This window comes from Portunus trituberculatus, chromosome 30 (assembly GCF_017591435.1).
Source record: "Portunus trituberculatus isolate SZX2019 chromosome 30, ASM1759143v1, whole genome shotgun sequence".
Taxonomy (NCBI): domain Eukaryota; kingdom Metazoa; phylum Arthropoda; class Malacostraca; order Decapoda; family Portunidae; genus Portunus; species Portunus trituberculatus.
The window spans coordinates 1,471,687-1,483,906 of record NC_059284.1 but is presented as its reverse complement, the minus strand read 5'-3'; the positions used below and the strand labels follow the sequence as shown (position 1 = coordinate 1,483,906).

The window sequence follows — 12,220 nt, the reverse complement described above, 5'->3', positions numbered from 1 at the left end:
GTTTTCTTTCTTTTTTTTTTCGATGCAAGGGAAAGTAAGAGACATTGTTCCCACGGAGGAGGCAATGTCGGTCAAGTGAACGAATTGGATGAGGTCAGGAGCACACCAGGAAGGTTAACAGATATTTCTACAAGTATATAACACACGTGGAAGGCTCAGGAGAGCATAGAACTCAGCGAAGAGAGAAACAGGTAAGATAGGTCAGCTGGAGTACTGACCAAACATGCCTTAGTTCTTGGTGCTGCTTAAGTATCAAGATCGATTTAGTTATGTCCATTGAGATGTAGATGCTAATCTGTTATTGTGTTCTTATTTAGAAGTGTAATTGTAACTTAAGAGATAATTGGCTTACATATCATAATGTTTTTTTGTTTTTTTCTTTATTCACTTATTACATGTAGTTTTGAAATCTGGAGTGGTACAGTACCATTAAGGAGTATTTGTAACTGAACCTTCACACCAAATTTTCAGTCTTGTTGGCCATAGAGAAAAGGAGAAGGAAGATTAGTAGTTTCTTCAAATTGTAAGATTATTTTTTCCGATCTACACAGACTTCTGGAATCTTTTTTTTTTTCAGGTGCACTTCATAACACGTCACGTCAATTAGTGGCATTCTTTGAGATCACCGTACATTTCCAACAACTCAAGATGAAGAACTTTCTGCTTGGCCTTGTTATGGTGGTGGCAGTGAGCCTTGCTGCTGCCAGTACATATAGACATTGCCCGGCAGAAGTGAACGTGCGGTGCCCTCCTGTGGGAAACACCGCGGTGCATCTGCCTCATCCCCACTACTGCAACATGTACTGCCAGTGTGTGGGTGAAGGACTGGCCTATGCGCTTTATTGCCCCTGGACACTCTTGTGGGATGACACAATACAAGCGTGCAACTGGCCCGATAATGTAAGTGCATGTGGTTTACAATCATTGACCTTTTTTTTTTTTTTTTTGGTTGTCTACTGCTATTCGCAAATTTATTCGTTAATGACAAACCTTGTTGAGGTATTTCTTTTTGTTCCAAGGCCACCTCTCACTATTTTCTTGCTTTGACGCTGGAAACTTTTCTCTAATTTCACTATTCTTTCTTCTTGGTCTTTGTGAAAATTTTGTTTTACTGTTTTTAGTTTTCTCTCTCTCTCTCTCTCTCTCTCTCTCTCTCTCTCTCTCTCTCTCTCTCTCTCTCTCTCTCTCTCTCTCTCTCTCATAACTCCTGTGCTGTGTCATCTGTTGATCTACTTCAAGCGACATCAATCCTTGTACAAGTATATTCATTCCTGAAGTAGCAGTTGAAAGTCCACTCAATGAGACTTAACCAAACCTAACTGAAACTTACTAAACCTAACCCAAGCCAACCCAGTTAACCTGACCTAGCTTTACCTATAACCTAAACTAATCTAATCTAACTTCAGTTCACCAGACCTGATCTGACCTTACTATCTAACTTTTGCGCATTATTCCTAATCTAAGCAAAAACCAAATAACACTAAGGTTACCTATTCTTCTCAGTCTTGATGTTTTCCCAGGTGGATTGCGGCAATCGCCCTGTGCAGCACTTCTAGACACTCAAGGAGGAAAAAAGAGATTTGATGACGAAAAGGTTAGTATGGGTACCTGGTGAAGGGTTGTCTTGGTTAATTGTTGTACTCGCAGCTTTAATAAATGTTATGTTATTATTTCTGTTCTTTGTCACTCCTTGAAGAATTTATTGTTTAGGGAGATGCATTGGGTATACCTTCTGTGTGTGTGTGTGTGTGTGTGTGTGTGTGTGTGTGTGTGTGTGTGTGTGTGTGTGTGTGTGTGTGTGTGTGTGTGTGTGTGTGTGTGTGTGTGTCAAAATATCTAAAACATTAACACTGAAATGTTTGGTGTTTCTTTCCTTCTTTCTTCTTTCTCACTCAACTTTAGCGTCATTCCTAAAAAAAAAGTATAGTAAATATGATAAGAAAGAAGGAAGAAAACGACTACATTAGTGTGAAGGAATTAATTGAGTCAGAAAGAGAAGGTTCCGAAAAGTCTATGTTGACAGTAATCTCTTCCTAGAAGGGTCTTTGAGTTAAGTTAAATGGAAAAGTGGTGGTGGAAGTGCAAATATAAAGGGAAATGGACGGATGGCGGTGTGGATGGCGTATATCTAACGTGATTTGTGCGAGGGGACTCTACAAGTGACATAAGGGAACGCTAGAAGAGGCAAGTCATCCCCTCTTTTTTTTATATCATGCACCTGTGTCACTGAAAGATAAGGTTATTTTGAGCTTCTTCTGGTACAGCAGAGATAAACTGTAACTGTAGCTTTACTGGTATTGATATTTATAAAACATTTCTCACTTTGAAAGTACACACAATTTTGAGCAATAATCATAAGAAGCTACAAAGATCAATCGTGTCTATTACTTGACATACCTCTGCAATTTCTATCTTAATTTATAATGTTGATACTAATAATACAATATTTTTAGACTATCTGTTATAATCACCATGTAAACCGTTTTTCCATTACAGTTACCAATACAAGTGAAAACATACCTAACTCAACATACATGATAATCAAAAGCCTCTTGTTTGGATTGATGTTTCTAACGGTGATGAGTGTTGCTGCTTCCCAGATCAGGATTTCTTGACCCTCAGTAGTAAACGCCAAGACGTGTTGTCCAGTGATTGGCTGGGGACAGGCGGTTTTTTCGTCAATCCTGATGACTACTCCAAGTACTGCGAGTGTGTGGATCTAAGCCTAGCTTATGAGTTGTCCTGTTCCTCGGGACTGCCGTGGAATGACCTCAGAGATAGTGCAACTGGCCCGATTATGTGAGCGTCATACCAGCAAGCATTTGTACTTCCCCACCCACTTACACAATAGCAGCCATGTATGCACCTTACTCTTTCTTTGACTGTTTCACTGTTTTCTATTCTTTCCCATAATCGCTTACAACTTTTAAAAGACTATGTCCTGCTGGAGCTTAACGAAGATGAAATTCTTATCAATGTTCAATTTTATTCAATATATTTGTTCAATTTGTTATTGTGGCGTTAGTGTTAACAGAAAAAGGGTTTAAACATAGCTCTTGTTTGTGTATTGTTTTAATTAATGTGGTGCATGAAATCAGATTACAGTTAGTACCTTCAAGTTTGATCTTTAAATTCACTTGTATCATTCTATAAATACATCTCTCTCTCTCTCTCTCTCTCTCTCTCTCTCTCTCTCTCTCTCTCTCTCTCTCTCTCTCTCTCTCTCTCTCTCCTGTGAGAGAGAGAGTTTTCCTCTGGAAATCATTCCTTAGGAATGTTTACGGATATGGGTAGACAGTAGTGTGTGTTAAATTTTCAACAAGAAGTAACTAAGTTTAAATTAATTCATTTATCATAGTGAAGTAATGTAAACCAGGAAATACCGGCTTTTGTACTCCTAAAAAGTTTATGGATGAACAAAAATCATAACACAAATGACATGAAGATGAATGCTTCACATCACAGCACTAACAAATGGTACTTGCATCCTTTACATTAGAGCACCCTTTCTACTCCATTTACTTGTCCTCTCTATTCCTTCCTGTTGCTATCCACCCTCCCCCCCACCCCGTGATTAACAAACACAACGTGCAGAAATATATTGGCAAAAGCTGCACGTAGGCAAAGGATTCATACAAACATAATTCTCCTGGGACACACACACACACACACACACACACACACACACACACACACACACACACACACACACGCCCGGTAGCTCAGTGGTTAGAGCGCTGGTTTCACAAGCCAGAGGACCGGGGTTCGATTCCCCGGCCGGATGGAGATATTTGGGTGTGTCTCCTTTCACGTGTAGCCCCTGTTCACCTAGCAGTGAGTAGGTACGGGATGTAAATCGAGGAGTTGTGACCTTGTTGTCCCGGTGTGTGGTGTGTGCCTGGTATCAGGCCTATCCGAAGATCGGAAATAATGAGCTCTGAGCTCGTTCCGTAGGGTAACGTCTGGCTGTCTCGTCAGAGACTGCAACAGATCAAACAGTGAAACATACACACCGCGTAGTGTAGTGGTTAGCACGCTCGGCTCACAACCGAGAAGGCACGGGTTCGAATCCCGCGAGCGGCGAGGCATATGGACGAGCCTCTTAATGTGTAGTCCTTGTTCACCTTGCAGTAAATACGTGCGGGATGTAACTCGAGGGGTTGTGGCCTCGCCGTCTCGGTGTGTGCTGAGATGTGTGTGGTGGTCTCAGTCCTAACTGAAGATTGGTCAGTATGAGCTCTGAGCTCGTTCCGTAATGGGGAAGACTGGCTGGGCGACCGGTGAACACACACACACACACACACACACAGCCCGGTAGCTCAGTGGTTAGAGCACTGGCTTCACAAGCCAGAGGACCAGGGTTCGATTCCCCGGCCGGGTGGAAATATTTGGGTGTGTCTCCCTTCACGTGTAGCCCCTGTTCACCTAGCAGTGAGTAGGTACGGGATGTAAATCGAGGAGTTGTGACCTTGTTGTCCCGGTGTGTGGTGTGTGCCTCTGGTATCAGGCCTATCCGAAGATCGGAAATAATGAGCTCTGAGCTCGTTCCGTAGGGTAACGTCTGGCTGTCTCGTCAGAGACTGCAGCAGATCATACAGTGAAACACACACACACACACATAAATAAATGAAAAATAAATAAATATATATATGAATAAATAAATAAATAAACAAATAAAAATACATAAATGAACAAAACACACACACATATCAATCAGCAAACAGACACACACACACACACACACACACACGCGCCCGGTAGCTCAGTGGTTAGAGCGCTGGCTTCACAAGCCAGAGGACCGGGGTTCGATTCCCCGGCCGGGTGGAGATATTTGGGTGTGTCTCCTTTCACGTGTAGCCCCTGTTCACCTAGCAGTGAGTAGGTACGGGATGTAAATCGAGGAGTTGTGACCTTGTTGTCCCGATGTGTGGTGTGTGCCTGGTCTCAGGCCTATCCGAAGATCGGAAATAATGAGCTATGAGCTCGTTCCGTAGGGTAACGTCTGGCTGTCTCGTCAGAGACTGCAGCAGATCAAACAGTGAAACAAAAACACACACACACACACACATTTATTTTGTTTTCCAGGTGGACTGCAAATCTCGTCCCCATATATATATATATATATATATATATATATATATATATATATATATATATATATATATATATATATATATATATATATATATATATATATATATATATATATATATATATATATATATATATATATATATATATATATATATATATATATATATATATATATATATATATATATATATATATATATATATATATATATATATATATATATATATGTGTGTGTGTGTGTGTGTGTGTGTGTATTCACTAGTTGTAATTTTACAGGGCCTGGGTATCATACTCGTGTGGCACCGTCTCCATATCTACACACCAACTTTCCTTTAAAACTATGCACACTCCTCGGTGACACCACCTCCTCACTCAAACCATTCCACACCTTCACGCATCTTTGTGAAGAAATATAGTTTCCCACAAAGATGTGTGGAGGTGTGGAATGGTTTGAGTGAGGAGGTGGTGTCAGCGAGGAGTGTGCATAGTTTTAAAGGAAAGTTGGATGTGTGTAGATATGGAGACGGGGCCACACGAGTATGATACCCAGGCCCTGTAAAATTACAACTAGGTGAATACACACACACACACACACACACACACACACACACACACATATATATATATATATATATATATATATATATATATATATATATATATATATATATATATATATATATATATATATATATATATATATATATATATATATATGGGGACGAGATTTGCAGTCCACCTGGAAAACAAAATAAATATCAAACATTAATAGAACAAGCAAGCCACTTTGAAGGACGTCTCAAATTCATCTATGGGTTAATTTCTGCTAAATGTCCTACTTAGATAGAAACAAAGATGCAACCAAAGTGTTATTTGGAGGAACAAACTATCTTCCAATTTATATAATAGGACAGTAATCCCACAAATCCCAGAAAATTTTTTTTTTTTTTTCACCGGTCGCCTGCTGGTCACCCAGCCGATCTTCCCCATTACGGAACCGCGCTCAGAGCTCATACAGACCGATCTCCGGTTAAGACTGAGACCACACCACACACAACACAGCACACACCGGGACGGTGAAACCACAACCTTCATAATTACATCCTGTACCTAATTACTGCTAGGTGAACAGGGACTACACTCTTAAGAGGCTCACCCATTTGAGAGAGAGAGAGAGAGAGAGAGAGAGAGAGAGAGAGAGAGAGAGAGAGAGAGAGAGAGAGAGAGAGAGAGAGAGAGAGAGAGAGAGAGAGAGAGAGAGAGAGAGAGAGAGAGAGAGAGAGAGAGAGAGAGAGAGAGACATGTGTGTGTGAGTCCCAGTAAGTACAGCTGTATCTGTGGTGTGTGGAGAGAGAGAGAGAGAGAGAGAGAGAGAGAGAGAGAGAGAGAGAGAGAGAGAGAGAGAGAGAGAGAGAGAGAGAGAGAGAGAGAGAGAGAGAGAGAGAGAGAGAGAGAGAGAGAGAGAGAGAGAGAGAGAGAGAGAGAGAGAGAGAGAGAGAGAGAGAGAGAGAGAGAGAGAGAGAGAGAGAGAGAGAGAGAGAGAGAGAGAGAGAGAGAGATGTAATTTTAAAACTATACATGCGAATTCCAAGAACAGGCTTCCAGGTACTAACGCTACACAACCCAAATTAAAACCATGCGCAAACAAGAAAAGATATAAACCCCTTTCCGCTACGGTCGTCTCCTGTTAACACTAAGGCCACAACAATAAACTGAACTTAAATAAGAACTTTATCCTCATTAAACTCCATCAGTACGTAGTCTTTTAAAAGTTGTAGATGATTATGAGAAAGATTGACATGCAGTGAAAAAGTTCAAGAAGAGTAAGGTGCAAACACGGCTTCTATTTGTGTGAGGAGGGAATAAGAATATAAACACTTGCTATTATAGTGCTCACATTATCGGGCCAGTTGCACGTATCCCTGATGTCATCCCACAGCAGCCCCGGGGAGCAGGACAGCTCGTAAGCCAGGTCTAGATCCACACACTCGCAATACTTGCAGCCGTCGGGATGAGCAAAGAACACTGCTTGTCCTCCGCCGATCGCTGGGTACTTGGCGTTTACTGCTGTGGGGCAAGGAATCCCGAACTGGGAGGCAGCAAGACTCACCACCGTCAGGAACATCGCGCCAAACAAAAGGTTCTTCATTCTCACGTGTGTAGAGATGTGTGGTTTCACCTTCGTTGGTAACTGTGGTGGTATAGATGGTTTACATGGTAATTATAACAGATATTAGTCTCCAAACGTTAAATTATTATTATCAACACCATCTATCAAAATACGTATTGCAGAAGTAAACTATTTAACAGTGATAATCAATCTTCGTAGCGCCTTATGATCATTGCTCAGAAATTATATATATTTTCAAAGTGAAAGTGATTTATAAGTATCAGTAACAGTAAAGCTACAGTTACTGTTAACCTCATATGTCCCTAAAGAAGCTCAAATTAATCTTTATTTTTCAATGATACAGGAGCATATTAAAAAGTGCAGGATGACTTACTTCTTCCAGCCTGCCCTTGTGTCACTCGTAGAGTTGCCCGCAACAAATCATGTTATATACACACTGCCCACATCGCCACCTGTCCATTTTCCCTCCATATGTGCACTCTCACCACCGCTTCTCCCTTTAACATAACTCCGAGACTCTTCCTGGAAAAAATTACTCTGTCCACGTAGCCTTTTCGAAACCTTCTGTTTCTGACTCGCTTGGTTCCTCCACATTACTGAATTTACCTTCTTCTTTGTTGCTTATCATATTTCTTATACTCGTTGTTTAGGAATGATGTTTAAATGAAGAGAGAAAGAAGAAAAGAAAGGAAGGAATTTGCAAACATTTCATGCAGATATTAGAGACAAGTGTTTTTTATATTAGATCTTTTGACACACATGTTCACATACACATACACACACAAAAAAAATAAATAAATAAATAAAAATAGTGTAGTCCTTAAACAATCAATTTCTCGATGAGCGATACATGAAACAGGAATAATAGCATAACATTTATTACAAACTACAAGTACAGAAATGGACCAAAACAACCCTTCACCAGGTGCCCATAACAAGCATTAAATGAATTAAATTCGTCGTCGTCTCTACTTTTCTACTTGAATGAATGTCTAGAAGTGCTGCACAGGGCGAGTCCCACAATCCACCTGGGGAAAACATCAAGACTGAGAAAAATATGTAGGCTTAGTGTTATGAAACATTCGGTTTTTGCTTACGTCAGGGATGTTGCGTGTAGGTTAGATGGTGAGGTCAGGTTGGGTAAAGTTAAGTTAGATTAGATTAGATTCGATTCTGGTTAGGTTAGGTTAAGTAAAGTTAGGTTACGTTCGGTTATATTAGTTGGATTAGTTTAGTTTACTTATTGGTTAGGTTAAGCTAGCTAGATCTTGTTGGGTAGACTTTCTACTCCTACTTCAGTAGTGAATACATAAGGATTGAAGTGGCTTGAAGTGGAAGATGAATCAGAACAGATGACAGAGCACATGTAGAGAGAGAGAGAGAGAGAGAGAGAGAGAGAGAGAGAGAGAGAGAGAGAGAGAGAGAGAGAGAGAGAGAGAGAGAGAGAGAGAGAGAGAGAGAGAGAGAGAGAGAGAGAGAGAGAGAGAGAGAGAGAGAGAGAGAGAGAGAGAGAGAGAGAGAGAGAGAGAGAGAGAGAGAGAGAGAGAGAGAGAGAGAGAGAGAGAGAGAGAGAGAGAGAGAGAGAGAGAGAGAGAGAGAGAGAGAGAGAGAGAGAGAGAGAGAGAGAGAGAGAGAGAGACAAAAAAAAATTTACAATCAACAAGAAAGAAAAGTGGAATTAGGGAAAAGTTTCCAAAGTCAAAGCAGCAAAATACTGAGAGGTGGCCGTGAAACAAAAAAATGCCTCAACGAGGTTTGTCATTAACGAAACAATGTGCGAACAGTAGTGGATAACCTGAAAAAAAAGTCAATGATTGTAAAACACAGGCACTTACATTATCGGGCCAGTTACACGTAAGTACTGTGTCATCCCACAACAGTGTCGGGGGGCATGAAAGTTCGTAGGCCAATCCTTTAGCCACACACACGCAGTACTTCGAACAGTCGTGGGGGTGAGGCAGATGCACTGCGTCGTTTCCCAAAGAAGGGCACCGCACGTTCACTTCAGATGGGCAATGTATATTAATCCTGGCAGTAGCAAGGCTCAATGCCACCACCATAACGAGGGCGAGTAGGAAGTTCTTCATCTTGAGTTGTTAGGAGTACAGGGGGAGCTCAAGGAATACCACTAATTGACGTGTTGTGAAGTACACTTGAAAAAAAAATGTATCAATAAAATACCAGAAATATGTCTAGATTGTAAGGATAACATTGCAGTTTAGATTAACTACTCATATTCCTTTCTCCTCCTCTTGTTAGCCAACAAAACTTAAGACCTGGCATGAAGGTTCTACGACAAATACAAAAAAAATAAAGAAAGAAAGATTTAAGTATTGCAGCCTTCTAAACTATTTGTAATGAGTGAAACAAATAAAATCACTATGACATCTGGAGCGCATCATCACTACCTCATAGTTATACTTCCATACAAGAACACAATACAAGTTTAGCATCCTCATCTCAATGGATAAAATCAAATTGAACTTGGTATTTCAGCAGCACCAAGAACTAAGGCATGTTGAGTCAGTACTGCAGCTGACCTTTCTTACCTGTTACTTTCTTCGTTGAGTTCTATTCTGTCCTGAGCCTTCCACTTGTGTTATATACTTGCAGAAAATTCCACTGACCTTCCTGTAGCACTACTGACCTCATTTTATTCATTCAATTGACCGACAATGCTTCCTCTGTGGGAACAACGCCTCTTACTTTCTCTTGCATAGAAAAAAATAATAATCACATACGTAGGTGAAAAAAAACACACACACACACACACACACACACACACACACACACAAGAGTGGTGTAGTGGTTAGCACGCTCGGCTCATAACCAAAAAGGCCCGGGTTCGAGTCCCAGGCGCGGCGAGGCAAATGCACAAGCCTCTTAATATATAGCCTCTGTTCACCTAGCATCAAGTAGGTACGGGATGTAACTCGAGGAGTTGTGGCCTCGCTGTCCCGGTGTGTGGAGTGTGTTGTGGTTTCAGTCCTACCCGAACATCGGTCTATGACCCCTGAGCTCGCTCCGTAATGGGGAAGACCGGCTAGGTGACCAGCAGACCAGAGTGGTGAATTACACACACACACACACACACACACACACACACACACACACACAAGATTAATGTTCTCCCAGCTACCTACTGCAAGGATACCCGACATACAAAGATGCAGTGGATAGAAGGAAAAGCAATACAGGGTGTGTGTGTGTGTGTGTGTGTTTCACTGTTTGATCTGCTGCAGTCTCTGACGAGACAGCCAGACGTTACCCTACGGAACGAGCTCAGAGCTCATTATTTCCGATCTTCGGATAGGCCTGAGACCAGGCACACACCACACACCGGGACAACAAGGTCACAACTCCTCGATTTACATCCCGTACCTACTCACTGCTAGGTGAACAGGGGCTACACGTGAAAGGAGACACACCCAAATATCTCCACCCGGCCGGAGAATCGAACCCGGTCCTTTGGCTTGTGAAGCCAGCGCTCTAACCACTGAGCTACCGAGCGTGTGTGTGTGTGTGTGTGTGTGTGTGTGTGTGTGTGTGTGTGTGTGTGTGCATTTACCGAGTTGTACCTAATAATTATTGTATTGTACAGGGTTCGGGCGGGGCTCATAGTGTCCTGTCTCCATATCTCCACATACCTAATTTTTCTTTATTATGACGTGCTGTAACAACTTCATCACTCAATGCATTCCACTTCTCCACCGTTCTATGTGGAAAACTGTATTTTCCAATATCCTTCACACATTACCTCTTCCTAATCTTCTTTACATGTCCTCTTGTCTTTCCAGCTTCTTCTGTCACCAGCACCAGGTCTTCCGTCTATCTTTTCAATGTCATTAACTATTTTATACAATGTTATTAGGTCTCCTCTTTCTATTCTATATTGTAAGGTTGGCGGTCCCATTTCCTTCAGCCTTTCTTCATATGTTAGGTCCTTTAGTTCTAGTATCATCTTTGTGTGTGTGTGTGTGTGTGTGTGTGTGTGTGTGTGTGTGTGTGTGTGTGTGTGTGTGTGTGTGTGTGTGTGTGTGTGTGTGTGTGTGTGTGAGAGAGAGAGAGAGAGAGAGAGAGAGAGAGAGAGAGAGAGAGAGAGAGAGAGAGAGAGAGAGAGAGAGAGAGAGAGCACATTCTTTCCTCCTACTCTTCTACCTTCCAAATCAGCTATAGTAAAATTAGGACAATTCTAACAAACTCACACTTATCAGTAATATATAGAGAAGAATGGTTAAAACATCGATATTGTCAGTGTTGTTGTATGGCTGCAAGGCGTGGACAATTCATAAAGAGACGCAAAGAATACTGCAAATCATGGATATGTGATGCTGGACAAGAATGTTGATGATATCATGGACTAGTAAAACAAACGAGAAAATTTTACAAAGAAAATGGAGAGGAAGTCTTGTAGAACTTCAGTTTATGTTTAGACTGGTGAGGGCAACCGATATGAGGCAGCAGCAGCAGCAGTAGTAGTAGTAGTAGTAGTAGTAGTAGTAGTAGTAGTAGTAGTAGTAGTAGTAGTAGTAGTAGTAGTAGTAGTAGTAGTGATATTTTTTTATCTCCTTTATCTCTTGCCTAACGTGCTCGAAACTTAATGGATAGATCAATGGTGAATAAATAGATAAATAAATAAACAAATAAATAAATGAATAAATAAATATACAAATAAATAAACAAACACTGTCCTTTCTGACCTGCTTTCACAATCCCTCATCTCCAACACGTGTGTGTACTCATTTAACTAAGTAGAATCATGCCACACAACCTCATTCCCATTTTCCAGGTACGCTTATCTCCGCCACGCCCCGCATGATAACACGGCAGGTGGGCGACGCACTTCCTCTCCTGCCAAACCTCTAATACCACCGTAGATAAAGAGATTAATAAATAAAAATAATAAAAAACAAGGCATGATTTTTTGAGGGGGTGAGAACAGGAAGTGACTGACTGGAGCACACACTCATTTCTCTAATCTGAACATGCGAAGAA

The 12,220-nt window shown here is 41.2% G+C and overlaps 3 protein-coding genes and 1 non-coding gene across 5 annotated transcripts in view; 2 read left to right on the top strand and 2 right to left on the bottom strand.

Annotated features, from left to right (window-relative positions):
- The window catches only part of LOC123510935 (peritrophin-1-like), a 59,236-nt gene extending 51,549 nt beyond the window's left edge, over positions 1-7,687 (bottom strand). Inside the window, exons 1-2 of the mRNA XM_045266438.1 lie at positions 7,599-7,687; positions 6,992-7,285 (exon numbers count right to left, since the gene is read on the bottom strand). Coding sequence (XP_045122373.1) covers positions 6,992-7,243 — 252 coding nt within the window. The 5' untranslated portion in view covers positions 7,244-7,285; positions 7,599-7,687. The remainder of the gene's footprint in view (positions 1-6,991; positions 7,286-7,598) is intronic.
- On the top strand, positions 581-1,670 carry LOC123510933. The gene is made up of 2 exons (XM_045266434.1): positions 581-900; positions 1,521-1,670. Exons 1-2 carry the CDS (start codon positions 649-651, stop codon positions 1,554-1,556), a joined length of 288 nt encoding a protein of 95 aa, XP_045122369.1. The 5' UTR covers positions 581-648; the 3' UTR covers positions 1,557-1,670.
- On the top strand, positions 4,752-4,825 carry Trnav-cac. Its single transcript has one exon. It is a non-coding gene; the product is annotated as a tRNA-Val (tRNA).
- A 400-nt stretch (positions 7,688-8,087) lies between the features above and the next one.
- Positions 8,088-11,959, bottom strand: LOC123510697 (peritrophin-1-like). 2 transcript variants are annotated; one of them, XM_045266026.1, is made up of 3 exons: positions 11,926-11,959; positions 9,061-9,377; positions 8,088-8,253 (listed from the first exon to the last, which is right to left on the bottom strand). In XM_045266026.1, exons 2-3 carry the CDS (start codon positions 9,310-9,312, stop codon positions 8,218-8,220), a joined length of 288 nt encoding a protein of 95 aa, XP_045121961.1. In that variant the 5' UTR covers positions 9,313-9,377; positions 11,926-11,959; the 3' UTR covers positions 8,088-8,217. The 2 variants fall into 2 exon arrangements, with proteins under 2 accessions (XP_045121961.1, XP_045121960.1); XM_045266025.1 differs by lacking the exon at positions 11,926-11,959 and adding an exon at positions 9,775-10,007.
- Positions 11,960-12,220: the final 261 nt, after the last annotated feature.

Bases quoted from the DNA above. Each gene is read 5' to 3' on its own strand.
- LOC123510933 (XM_045266434.1), top strand. From the start codon at position 649: ATGAAGAACTTTCTGCTTGGCCTTGTTATGGTGGTGGCAGTGAGCCTT. The intron at 901-1,520 runs GTAAGTGCATGT...ATGTTTTCCCAG, and splicing joins CGTGCAACTGGCCCGATAAT to GTGGATTGCGGCAATCGCCC.
- LOC123510697 (XM_045266026.1), bottom strand. From the start codon at position 9,312: ATGAAGAACTTCCTACTCGCCCTCGTTATGGTGGTGGCATTGAGCCTT. The intron at 8,254-9,060 runs GTAAGTGCCTGT...TGTTTTCCCCAG, and splicing joins CGTGTAACTGGCCCGATAAT to GTGGATTGTGGGACTCGCCC.